This window comes from Rhyacophila brunnea, unplaced genomic scaffold, assembly GCF_057557595.1.
Source record: "Rhyacophila brunnea isolate RB1 unplaced genomic scaffold, BYU_Rbru_1.0 scaffold_7, whole genome shotgun sequence".
Taxonomy (NCBI): Eukaryota; Metazoa; Arthropoda; class Insecta; order Trichoptera; family Rhyacophilidae; genus Rhyacophila; species Rhyacophila brunnea.
The window spans coordinates 4,221,541-4,234,616 of record NW_028233339.1 but is presented as its reverse complement, the minus strand read 5'-3'; the positions used below and the strand labels follow the sequence as shown (position 1 = coordinate 4,234,616).

General features: G+C 36.8%; 1 protein-coding gene across 1 annotated transcript; it reads right to left on the bottom strand.

Moving 5' to 3' along the window:
• Positions 1-763: 763 nt before the first annotated feature.
• Rpt6 (26S proteasome regulatory subunit Rpt6) lies at positions 764-12,822 on the bottom strand. The gene is made up of 8 exons (XM_085957424.1): positions 12,718-12,822; positions 12,503-12,632; positions 12,153-12,376; positions 10,485-10,677; positions 9,436-9,568; positions 8,025-8,178; positions 2,768-2,977; positions 764-985 (listed from the first exon to the last, which is right to left on the bottom strand). Exons 1-8 carry the CDS (start codon positions 12,733-12,735, stop codon positions 845-847), a joined length of 1,203 nt encoding a protein of 400 aa, XP_085813550.1. The 5' UTR covers positions 12,736-12,822; the 3' UTR covers positions 764-844.
• Between the last annotated feature and the right edge of the window lie 254 nt (positions 12,823-13,076).

Genomic DNA, 13,076 nt, shown 5'->3' with positions numbered 1-13,076 from the left:
CTCTATGTACCGGTTTTATTGTCCATATCCATGCTGGGTCGTTGGTTAACAGAGCTGGTTGTCATCCGAAACTGCTGTGAGGGTGTTATATTAATTGGTTGTTTTTAAGAAGGCAAATTGATTAGACCAGCACTCCCAAAGCCTGAGCCACGAAGGCCCTAAAGGCCGGCTCGATCAGGTTTTCAGGTGTCAGGGATTTCCTTCCCGTAGCCAGGCCAGTTTTATGGCGCCGGTCACTCACCCTTTGCCCCCTGCTAGCTACAGCTTACAGCGCATTGCCCAGAGGTCGCCGCCGGAAGGCCAGCAGATGGGACTTGCTGGCAGTTTGGCATCTCCCAACTTTTGCTATGGACACATCTACTGCCGTCAATGTGCCCAATCGGGGCCGACCAGCCGTTGACCACCATAGAATGCTGTTGAATAGCTCTGTATAAAATTCCAAAACTTATTGAGTTACATTACAGCCAATTATTATGAGTCACCCGTGGTGGCCGGGTTGGTAGAGCAGATATCTCTGAAGTGATAGCTTGCAGGTTCGATCCCGTGGTTGGGCACAAAAAATGCATGATTGGGCGAATGACAACCATTCCTTGCAAAAAGTCAGTTAATACAATCTCCACTATGTAAAGGTCTATAGTATGCTCCGCTTAGTAATAAACATTGTAATTTACTTTTAACAATTTAACCACAGAGCTGTTATGGTTCCAGGCACTTGCGATGGCAAGGGGGTAAAAAGAAAGAATATGAAATGAAAGACAACAAATTAATATTTTACCGATTTATTAAAAAAAAATTAGACTAATACACAATTTACATAATAAAAATGTTTTCAAAAAATATATTTTTACTTCCACAGTTTTTTAATGGACATGTTCTTCTCAGAATCTTTTTGCATCACTTTGGCTACAGCCATTTCGAAATCTTCCTGAGTTACGTGGACACGACGTTCTCTCAATGCATACATGCCAGCTTCTGTGCAAACACCCTGAAAATGAATTAGTTTTTAAAATATCAAAAATATATTTAGTTAAATAATATATTTTTGAATATGAATATGTATGAAGATAGCATAATACACGTATGTCGAGCCGTGATACAAACAACTGTCATTGCTCTCTCTTTCTCTCCAGTTGTATAGTTGGTATAGTGAAGGACAGAAATGGTGACAAGTTCGCATGACGCCAAACGCTCTATATAATATCCCAAATACTAGTAAGTATTTTGGAACAAGTTTCGATACTAAGTATATTTTTATACTGGTAGTACGTATACTTAGTCTTCAAGATCGACCAGTTTCCCACCTCTAGTGCAGAGGCCCCCTCGTGAAAATTTATACCGCCATTGGCTATTGAAAACAAAGATAGCATAGCTCGCAAGGATTTTTTATGCTTCCATCATTTTTCAAATAAGATGTCGGCACTTTCCAACGAAGCGACAACATCGTCTGCTTCATGGAAAACCACCACTTCTCTCAAAAGGTTGTAGCATTCGTGTTCATTCCTTCAATTGCCACCCTTTATAATGTGTCACCCCTAAGTAACGCATGATCCGTCCACCCTCATGGGACGTCACTGCAAATACATATGACAGTGAAAGTACGGTGGTTGATGGAAACATGGGTACCATTTGAGGCACGGAATTTGAAAATATAAATATAATAAACTATATAACAGTGGCTTTCAAAGTTTTTGAAATTCATATTATTAGCTAGATAATATTTGTAGAGCAAGTCTACTTGACTACAGCAGGTACAAAATTTTATTTAACCTTTTCTATGCCTCACTTGAATGTAGAGCGAAGCTCTTACTAAAATCGCTGTAATACCGATAATTTGTGGCTTAGTATTTTATAATTATTCAAACAGATGTCACTGTGTTTATTTTTTTTAGGTTATGCATATCAATCGACAGTGGCTAGTAATTTGAGTTTAAAGTCGGATAAGATAACTCGCGAATTTTGTATGTGCGGCCTGTCGATCACGGCCTCCATAGAGTGAGAAAACTTGCTGAAGGCATAAGACCGGTTAAAAGTGTTCCTCACATCAATCACACAGTTCTTCCTATTGATTCATTTCTTAGTTTTCTGTTTGCATACATACGCAAAACGAATAAACACGATTTGTCATTTTGTCTTAACAATGCTGAAGATCGCTGAACTCGAGTTTTTTTTTTAATTACCGGACGCCATATTTAAAAAATACGGCTCTACACAGAGACAAGAATGGGTGATATTTAAATTGATTTGTGATTGCCAAAGATATAATTGAAAGTGTCCCTCGAAAAGGGGTTTATATGAAACAACCAAAATTTTACAGGAGAGAAGAAAAACACAATTAAATAAATCAATAACAAGAATTTCAGTGATGTCTGATTACATTTGTAATCATTGACATTAATTATTGCATTAAAAATCATAGATAGGTACTATAAATCACTGAAATTCCTATTGCTTATGTTGTTTCTCTCTCTCCTGTAAAATTTTGTTTTTTCATATAAATAAACCCCTTTTCTAGGGACACCTTCAGTTATTGATAGTGTTTCCAAAATATCATGTGATTGTTTTATATTTTGCGTTGGTCAATTCAATACAACAACCATTATGCCCAAGGGTAGACTACCTGCCACGACAGTAATTTTGTGGAGTCGGATCTCATGTAACTTTTCATTACTTTCCAAATTACTTCAACCACCGTACATCAGTCAATCCTGAACAAACTTCATTGTTATATACCCATTTTCCCAGGATAATACCTTTTCTTTATTCTCACCTTAACTTCAGCTCCGGATGCGCCAGGCATGAGCTCAGCAATCTTGCGCAGGTTGATGCCACGGGTCAAATTCATTTTTCTCGAATGAATCTTCAAGATGTCTAATCGAGCCTCCTCGTTCGGTGGGGGGAATTCAATTTTACGATCAATGCGCCCCGGGCGTAACAAGGCAGGATCAAGAATATCAATTCGGTTCGTTGCCATTATGACCTGAAAAGTTACATCTTTTTAGTAACTACCAGCGGCGGCTCCTCTAACACCATGCATGTGCGCTGCACTGCTTTTTCCTAAACATCACTCAATGTGCAACAATGCTATTCATAAGTCATCACTCGTTTATCGCAATTTAATCCATGTAAATTTATACCAAAAGCATATACTCAGTAAACAGTCACCGAATTCGTGCGCTCGTCGGAACGCACAAATATGGATCTTAGTTTGCCGTTCATATTACATTGGGTAATAACAGTTCAAGCCGACACGTGAAAACGATAAATAACTCATAAATACATAAAATTTTATGACCATTAGGGACGCAGCTCAAAAGTTACGCGGAAAAATGTAGTAACTGAGATTTAGCAGGATTGATAAAAAAATAGATTTTTTTTATTTAAATCTCATATAAATTCATTGAAAATAGGCTGATATTGAATAAAAATTGATTATCAACATAAATATTTTGGATCGATCCTTTATTCCTTCTATATTTGCAAATATTTGAATATAATTTATAAAAAATTAAAATCTCAGTTACCATGTTCTTTCTCATAGTGAGTGAATATGTATAACATGATGTCATATTTTTAACAATGCAGGCATTTTGCTGGAGTTTTATTGCTTTTTGTAGACGAAGAAACTGACGATTTGTCGAGAGTCGAAAAATACGTACCTACCTATTCAAAACAATCGATAGTTTTGTTTTTTTAATATTTTCTTCAAATATTATTTCTTACATACAATTCAGTATGATTTCTGCGGCCGTCGTTATAGTCGGCCTTTTTAGGTGTTTTGTCACGTTATTTCGATAGTTTTGTTCATAAAAATAAATTCATAACAATATATATACTTATTGTTTAATCAGGGAAGTGTATGTGTTTTAAAATGATAAATTTCGAATAAAAGATTTATAATACTTAATACTTATAATTATAGTTCAATCAGTGAAGTGTATGTGTTTTAAAATGATGTCGGTAAACGTAGACTTTATCAATAATAATAATAAGAGTCAGAATAAAAAAAGGATGGTCCGATGACATCTGTGGAAATTGAAAAGTGTTTTTCAACCATTAAAAGAATTAAATCGTCTTTCAGAAATACTTACCATGAATCAGGACTGACTTAACATGTCTACCTGTGTTAAGCATTGAGAAAAAACTTTTACAAACAGTTCAAGACTTTAATGAGAAGTGATTGAGGTGTTCGCTAAACAGAAACAACGCTGAATTGATATGCTTTTTAAATAAGGTAAGAAAATTTTGAGTGCACCCCCAATGAAAGCAATTTTGGAAACCACCGGCCGCCACTGGTAGCTACTAATCAATATTAATTTAGGCATTAAAATTTGATAATGATTTGTTTGTTTTGATAAGTTTGTCACTCTTAACATTTTTTTTCCCACCATGTCCGATCCTAATAAGATCATATGGGCCTCCGCAGAGTAGAGGTTTATATTGACAGATTTTATTTTTACGAGAAATGGATGTCAGCCACTTGCTCAAAATATTAGGTCCATACTCTTACTTATACACAAATTGAAAAACAATATGTGGACTTGCCTGATCCAGGATTCGAACCTGGGACACATGACTTTATAGGCCGACGCTTAAGCCGCGCGGCCAACGTAAGTTTACCGTTTATAAACTTAACTACAGAAATGAACAATTTTTGTAAAAATAACATTTTATTATTAATCCGGCCGGCGCCGATGTCACACACCTTGTACAAATCGGGCAAATTTCGCAATGCGCATGTGTATAAATCGTTGTCACCGATTACATATTTATCATACGTAACTGAATTTTTCACGTAAATTTGACCTGATTTGTCCTTCTCCTGCCACCTATGACATATTTTAAAAGCATTGGTTCTATATATAAAATAATCACCAAAGTTTCGAACCAATTCGTACGGCCAAGTTTCGTCGGTCGACAGAAATCAGTTTAAATTGCGCGCAGCGACTGCGCAGTACACGACAGACTTTCAAGGGATCGGGCCTTTGCGCGGGATTGTATTTATCGCGTATAAGTTGAATATTTACCGCGATCGTTGATAAATACTTTTTTTGCTGTCTGGTGTACTTATCACATTAAAACTGGCATGATTAACTATTGAACGTATGATTTTATTTTACCGCGATTTTTAAAATACTTTTTGTACTGTCTACCGTGTCCCATTGTAGTGAATGTGAAAATTAATACTGATATCAATAACTATTGTGTGAGTTTAATGGTTTCTGTGACTTGGCGTTCCCTAATACTGTAGTTAAACATTTTAAAAACATTTCATAGTTTTATAGTGCGTAAATATGGAGGAAGAAAATGTGCGTACTAATGAGGAATTGGACTCAGATTATGATATGTCGGAAGAGGAATTGGAACAGCATGAGACTGATCATGACGTCGACGATATGGACTCTGACGAGCCAATTGAATTTTTGCGGTCGCGAAGAACTGGCTGTATATTCCAATAGTTCACGAATTCCATGATTGTCGATCTGGCGTGACATCGAACGACTTGAACGAATCCTCTCCCGAAAGTCTTTTCTTTGAACATTTTTTTAATAAAAATATTATGTCGGAAATAGTAAACCAAACAAATAGATTTTTTAACCATTCGTACAGTGCAGCAGACCTCGGACCGAAATCGCGGTCACACAATTGGACAGACACGTCAGTGCCGGAGTTGTATACATTTTTTGCCATATCAATGCTGATGACTCGGAATAAGCACACGTCGGTAGAGGAACATTGGAGTACCGATCCTTACATGCATGCAGACATTTTTGGGAAAATAATGGCTAGAAATCGATAGCAACTTATTTTACAAATGCTTCATTTTTCTGATCCTAGTGTGACCGCCTCAAATAATAGACTAGCTAAAATTAGATTACTGTTAGAACACACAAGAACAATTTTTTAGGGAAACGATGATACCGTATCAGAATCTTTGCATAGATGAGAGCATAATCGTGTTTAAGGGTAGATTAATTTTTAAACAATTCATTCCTTCCAAAAGACATCGATTTGGAATAAAAATGTTTGTGATGTGTGACGTAATGACAGGATATATTATTGACTTTATAATTTATTGTGGGGAAGGGACTGACATAAAAGACAATGAAAATCTCGGTATTTCCGGTGCGGTAGTGACAACGCTAATGAAAGACTATATCGGGAAAGGTCACACCTTACGGTGTGATAACTGGTATTCGAGTCCGGCGCTCTTTAAATACCTTCACTCTCACAAAACGAATGCTTGCGGTACAGTGAGAAAAAATCATAAAGATATGCCAGAGTTCAGCAAACTGAAAAAGGGAGACACCGAGGCTAAGTACAATAGTCCACTTTTGGCTCTGAAATGGCACGATAGGAGGGATGTTCACATGCTGTCCACCCTCCACGATGCATCATTTGGACCAACGGGAAAAGTGAACTATAGAACTGGCGAAGACATTGAAAGACCGAAATGTGTTATAGATTATAACAAAAATATGGGTACAGTAGATAAGTCCGACATGATGCTGAGCAACTTGTCGTGTATGAGAAAGTCGATCAAGTGGTATAAAACGGTCACATTCCACATGATCGACTTATATTTATTAAATACTTTTTAATTATATAAATTTATTAAAAGCGACAAAAAAACATTAGGCGATTTTCAACGTTGTAATAAAACAACTAGTGGACAAATATTGTGTGAAAATTTCAAATGCACCCCTGCCCAAGCCGACAGCGTCAACTAGCGATAATCCCGTACGATTATTGCCCAAAAGTGCAACAGGACATTTGCCAGAATACATTTCACCAACACAAAATACCGATAAGCCTAGAAGAAGATGTTTCGTATGCGCGAATTCTAAAAAAAATCCGAAAAAAACAAAACTCTCTCGCTATATGTGCCCAACGTGTGATGTTGCTTTATGTCTGTCACCTTGCTTTAAAATATATCACACATCAAAACAATTTTAAAATAGGTTTATTATTTTATATGTGAGTTCGTGTTAACTTATCAATAATATTCAATAAGTTAAATGTTTGGGTAGTTTAAATATATTAAAAGGGTCCCCTTTATATTTGTTTACGAATCAACCCGAAGACATTAATATTTGATTTATCGATATGCACTTGAAAATTAGTAATGCTTCAATTCGTGGGAACGTATGCACAAGTGTCGAAATAGTACACACCGCGCAGAGCTCGAAATACTGGCTACAAAATGGCGTCTTGCGGTAAGTTCTTTCAAATTTGTATAGCATTCGTTAATTCGAGTGTTTCTGATATTATAACTGATTTATTACGGTTTTTTAGTGTGTCAAAATTATCTTAATGGGTTCTCGACTGGTGCTATGACATATTTTTTATTGCTTTGTTTAGTATAGAACAAAGACGATAATGAAATTCATGCGTAGTTATGGTGCGTCATACGATTTTTGTAGGCAGGTACCGGGTTAAGGTTATACTTCAGCTGAGGCATGGTCTAAAACGATCATGACTAGGCGATGCGTGGAGTGTGCAAATGCTGCGTGCCGAACGAAATATAATTTGTCATAAAAATTCAACATGCGTCCATTTAATGTTATGTTTATTATCATCCACATCACAAAACAAATTGACGTGCTCACACCTTGACTTTCGGTCTCCGATAGGCGACGAGTGCGAAATTTCATTCCACCTACTGTTGAAAATTATTTGCCGTTTCACTTATGTATGCTCTTAATACAACGGAAGTGTCTAGGTACTAACCCATACCCAGAAGAATAGTGGAATTCAATGTTCTTAACAATTTTGTGAAAGTCAGGGCAAAAATGAATGTTGTTTTTTTTTCAATATATGTTCGATCCAGGACCGCAATGGGTTGGACCCCAATGGCTAATACACATTCATTTCTCATAAAAAATTTGTCAACACTCACCCGGTTGAGGCCCATATGATCCACTTAGGAGAAAAGATGGTAATTTACTACTTTTTTTAGTGCCTTCCCATACGATAGTCCTGACTGAACCATCTTTACACATTTTAGAAGAGAACATGTTAACTACCTTAATATTTTTGGTCGCTTCAAATCCATCCAGCTGGTTAAGAAGTTCCAGCATGGTCCGCTGCACTTCAGAATCGCCACTGCTTCCTGACTCTATTCGAGACGATCCGATAGAGTCGATTTCATCCATGAATATTATTGATGGCGCATGTTCCCTGTGAATAAATAACATTGATCAATCAATGTATCAAATACCATGATTTCGAAAATCGGAAAACTTATCGAAAGTATCGTCCGTCATTGACTCAAGAAAAAAATCCCTCAATGAAGTCAATTTTTAATTGGTGTCTCAGAAAAGCTACGAGTCACGAATAAGACTGAATTCTGATGTGTCCAGACCGCTCAAAACATTAAAAAAATTTAGATCAAAAATAGAAAACCATTATAAAAAGAAATCTGTCTCTAAAGAGAGTACTAGCTTGTTGCATGTTTAGGAAACACTACTTTAGAATTTGATGGTGGAAGAGTGTTCTGAGGGACTGCATACATAATACAGCACTCATCAGAAACTGATAGTGGACAACATTTCAGAATGGAAGAATCTTTAATAGGCTGAGAGACGTTTGACAGAATAAAGCGGCCGATGCACATTTGAGTAACTCGCAAAAAGTATTCAAGAATTTCTCTTCAGCCGATCGGTAAGCATGTCTATCATGTCGCTGTGCGCTAATCGCATGGTGTTTAATTTTCAGCGTGCAAGTCGAATGCAATATAAATAGAGGTAGTGATGGGAAGCTGTGGGTGGAGCGCGGTGCGAGTCATCAGCATGTCTCATCGTGCCCCATGAGCGCACGTTAGTAGTATATTATCAATGCATTAGTAGCTAGTAGAGTGTGAAGCTAACGTGTGCATACTAATCATCAAGCATCCGAATACCTCGCATTCAAACTACTCAAAAGAAAACATGGTTTTTTCCTCGCATGTGTACCTTAATACTTAGCGTTCACCATTAGTCTACCCTGTACTGTCCGACAACAAGAAATCGGCAATAACAGGAAGTCGCTGTAGTCACATATAGAAAACTTCTCAGTAACGTACCTGTCATGGTGGCAATGCGTCCTAGAGGCGTGTTTAAATAATGTATCGGCTCTCCTTTTAGATGCGACTCTTTTTCTTCTTCGCATTAAACCGAAAGTTTACTAATAATAATTCTAACTTCATTCCTGAACGTTTTACACATATTTTTATTATAACAAGCTTCAAATTACGTAAATTGACAGATCAAAATGAAATGATAAATTTGGGGGCATTCCTCATTTAAAAACGGAAGCACTGGAGGGGATTGTTAGTTCACAGTTTTAGCACGTGGACAAGAACTTGTTATCTCGAAGTCTTGATTCTCTTGTTCGACAATAGTATTAGTATTTGAACATGACATCACAGAAATAAAATTTTATGCGTATTAATTTTACCTGGCCATGACGAATAGTTCCCGCACCATACGACTTCCTTCTCCAATAAACTTCTGCACCAATTCAGATCCTGAGACACGAATGAAGGTACATTCCGTGTGGTGAGCCACCGCACGAGCCAACAGTGTTTTGCCTTAAAATCAATGGACATAGCATAAATAACAAATCATGTTCTAATATCACAGGCCATTTTTCTACCCTGAAGTAAGGAATCCAGTCCGGAGCCAAAATTTCAAAACCTGTATTACGGGATCCAATTTTAACCAGGAGATTTGACCACAATAATTATTTAATTGTTTCGCTCTTACTTGGTCCCATTACATTCCATGCTCCGAGTAAAACATTTAATTTAAATTATCAATGTTCCAACATTGAATTTTTTTACACATTTTAAATAAGTTTCATTTGAAAGAAGGTTTAAAATGTCAATCATTGCATCAAGCTAAGTAAATCATCTTTCATCTTTTGACTTTTATCATTTAAAATAAATTTTAGAGCCGAAAATAGTTGAAAATCTGGAAAGGTGAGCAATTAAAATTTTCCATGCTCCGGCTAATCGGTGTGCTCTGTAAAAAAAAAACCTCACTACTGCACACGCATGACATCACCATGTTTGATACCAAGAGGATCATATGGGCCTCCACAGAGTAGAGGTCGTATTAACTGATTTTGGGTACAATATGTTTTTAAGAAACCCAGGAGGGAACCATTGACATGTTTCATTCAACTTCGCTAAATCATTTATGCGGAATGGGCTACTGCTACAATGGGTGTGGCACCAAGCAAAGAGAGGTGGAGTTTCGCCAAAGTGATCACACGACTGAAGAATAACATCTCTATCGACTTTGCGAAATAGATTACTCCAGGAATCGGCAACCTTTTGTCATGTAGGGCGGAAAACTAATTTTTAAATACCTGATGGTGTATTGTATCAGCAGGCTGCAGTAACTTTTACTTTACTATGTTATTTAATAGATTATTATCCACTAAGGATAGTGATGCCCAACCGTGGTTCTGCATAATGTAGGGTGAGTTATTTGAAGACATACCGGTTCCTGGTGGTCCATACAACAGTACTCCTTTGGGTTGAGCAATACCAAGGGCATCAAAGAGTTCCGGATGCTTCACAGGAAGTTCGATGACTTCTTTAATCTCTTTGATCTGCTTGTCCAACCCGCCCACCATCTCATAAGTGGAATTGGGAACTTTCTCTACCATCATTAGAGACACGAGGGGATCCACCTAAAAAATATATTATTACATTTAGCAAGTCATTCTCAAGATTTCTCATCCGCATTATGACTTCTCATGCAGCACAGTGTATAAATAATATATTCCGAGCAAGGCTAACTGCAAGGCCAGCATGCTGTAAAATTCATTATAACTTGATCCAAAATCACTTATTTCCATTATTTTATAAGATCAGAGAGAAATGAATAAGCTGGACATCGTAAAGTAATACCAAACCATCGATAAATTCTGTAAGGCATAAAAACTGCGATGGGTGGGTCACATTGAGACAGGGCATCAATTATCCTGACATAGCGAGTACCCCAGCGGAATCAACTTGGAGGGAGGTGGATTAACTGTGTGGAAGAGAAGGAGCAGCAGTGTGGGATGGTCTGGAAACAAGAGGGGACTAGGGCTGTAATCCGAGGAAGAAGAATGAATAGGTACCTCTGCAAATGTACCTGCTAAGTTTCTACATGAAAGAAACAAATAATACAACTTGGTCAACCTACCTGAAAAATGAGACAGTACTAGTCAGACAAATAAAAGAAATTAAAAAGACTTTTCACAATAGTTTTGACTTTACCAGAAGGTTTCACATTATGATATTTTTGTTTTATAATACTGATAGTAGATTTTTTTAGTGTGGTTGAATTGGTGACAATAGAAAAAAATATGGCTCTGTTTACTGAAAGCCTACCCAGAGGTATTAGAAACGTCATCGGTGTCTATACCTGAAACCATCCATCACCACTTTTTGAGCATAGACAACCATGGCAAAAACAAAACATAAGTGTAGGCAATAAGTACGGTCACAGAGAACAGTGAAATATTTTAATGAACTTTATTAACAATGCAATTATGACGTTGGCAGAGCCAAAAATATATTCTATGCATTATCAACATTGAAACATTTTAATGATTTGTGATTTTTTGATATTATACACCTAAACTTGGAACCTTCTAGGAATATCGTTTGGATGCACATCTACCTAGCGATAGTCATGCGTAACCTCTCGAAACGTATATATATTTGGATGCGGCGACCGGCACGCCGGTATAGGAATGACCAATTCGTAGGTGTGCGCATGCGATCTGGCGTCTTTGACTCGCAGCTCGAGACGCATGCGATTTGTTGATAACAACACTAGATGTTTTTTTCAAACTAAAAAGTCGCATTCAACCAATTTGAAGAGCTCCATTTGGTAACATGTTTTGTGAATAATGATATGTCACATCGACATGTTGCAGATTAGACGAGTTTTGATATGCGAGCCGGCTAAAGATTATGTTTAAAAACTTGTTTAACGCTTGAAACACAAATGAGGTTTTTTTAATTTCTATGCAGCCCTAGCAGGTACATCAGAGCACAAAGGTGTGATGTTTGCTACGAATTATTCTATAATGCAGATAATTTAATCATTAGCCTTAAAACTGTTTTTCAGCATCGCTTTCATAATATATTTAGGCTAATGGTCAAATATTACCTTGTTTGGCAATATTTTATGAAGCGTGTAACTCTCATTCCTCAAAGCAACACGGCAATTTGCGGTGACATCGTTGATATCTATGTTCTTGTCCAGATCCACGACAAACTTTCCCTCAGGATGCACCTTCACCAATACTTTCTTTTTGTCCATCGGCTTCACAACCTCTCCCACATACGACCCCTGCTCCTGCAGCAGTTGAAGTTCCTCTCGAAGCATCCGAACTACAATGCGTAAGGTTTATTAAGTACGCTGTTGAAAATATTAATAATAACGAATTTCTTGCCCAATGGTCAAGATACAAAGATACAGTTTATTATAGTTACGGGTATAGGAAAATCAATATTTACCTTTTGCATTTAACTCATTTCTTTGAGCTTGAAGACGGCGTAAATTGTGTGACTTTTCAGCAACTACTGACACCAATTCGTCTATTTTAGAATAGTAGTATTCCGACAATCCAGCGCCTTTGTCCATTTTCTAAAAATAAGGTTATTAAAATATTTAATGATATACAAAATAGTGAAATTGTCCAATAAGTATGGTTGATAATAAAGTTGCAAACCTCGGCAATCGCAGCCATTTAGGCGTATTTCTGAACTGGACGATCTTTTCTAAACAATAACGTAAATCGAACCGCTATGAAAGTCAAAACGTCCTGTCATGAACCAGAGATAAAATGACGATACAACAAATTAAAACATGTTTCAATTTATTAACTATGGTCATCCATAGTGAAAAGAGACTCCATGTCTATGGTCCATCTGATGAGGGATTTTACCAAAATTAGCTTTTTATAAAGATAGGTAGAACTATTTAAATTTTAATTGTACTCTATTATTGGACATTAAAAAATGAAGGATTCTTTCAATAATTAAATAATTTTAATCAAAAACTTGATGAGTTATTATTCGGTTTCTAATA

Bases quoted from the DNA above. Each gene is read 5' to 3' on its own strand.
- Rpt6 (XM_085957424.1), bottom strand. The intron at 12,377-12,502 runs GTAAATATTGAT...TACGCATTGTAG, and splicing joins AAATGAGTTAAATGCAAAAG to TTCGGATGCTTCGAGAGGAA. The intron at 986-2,767 runs GTGAGAATAAAG...ATTCATTTTCAG, and splicing joins CATCCGGAGCTGAAGTTAAG to GGTGTTTGCACAGAAGCTGG.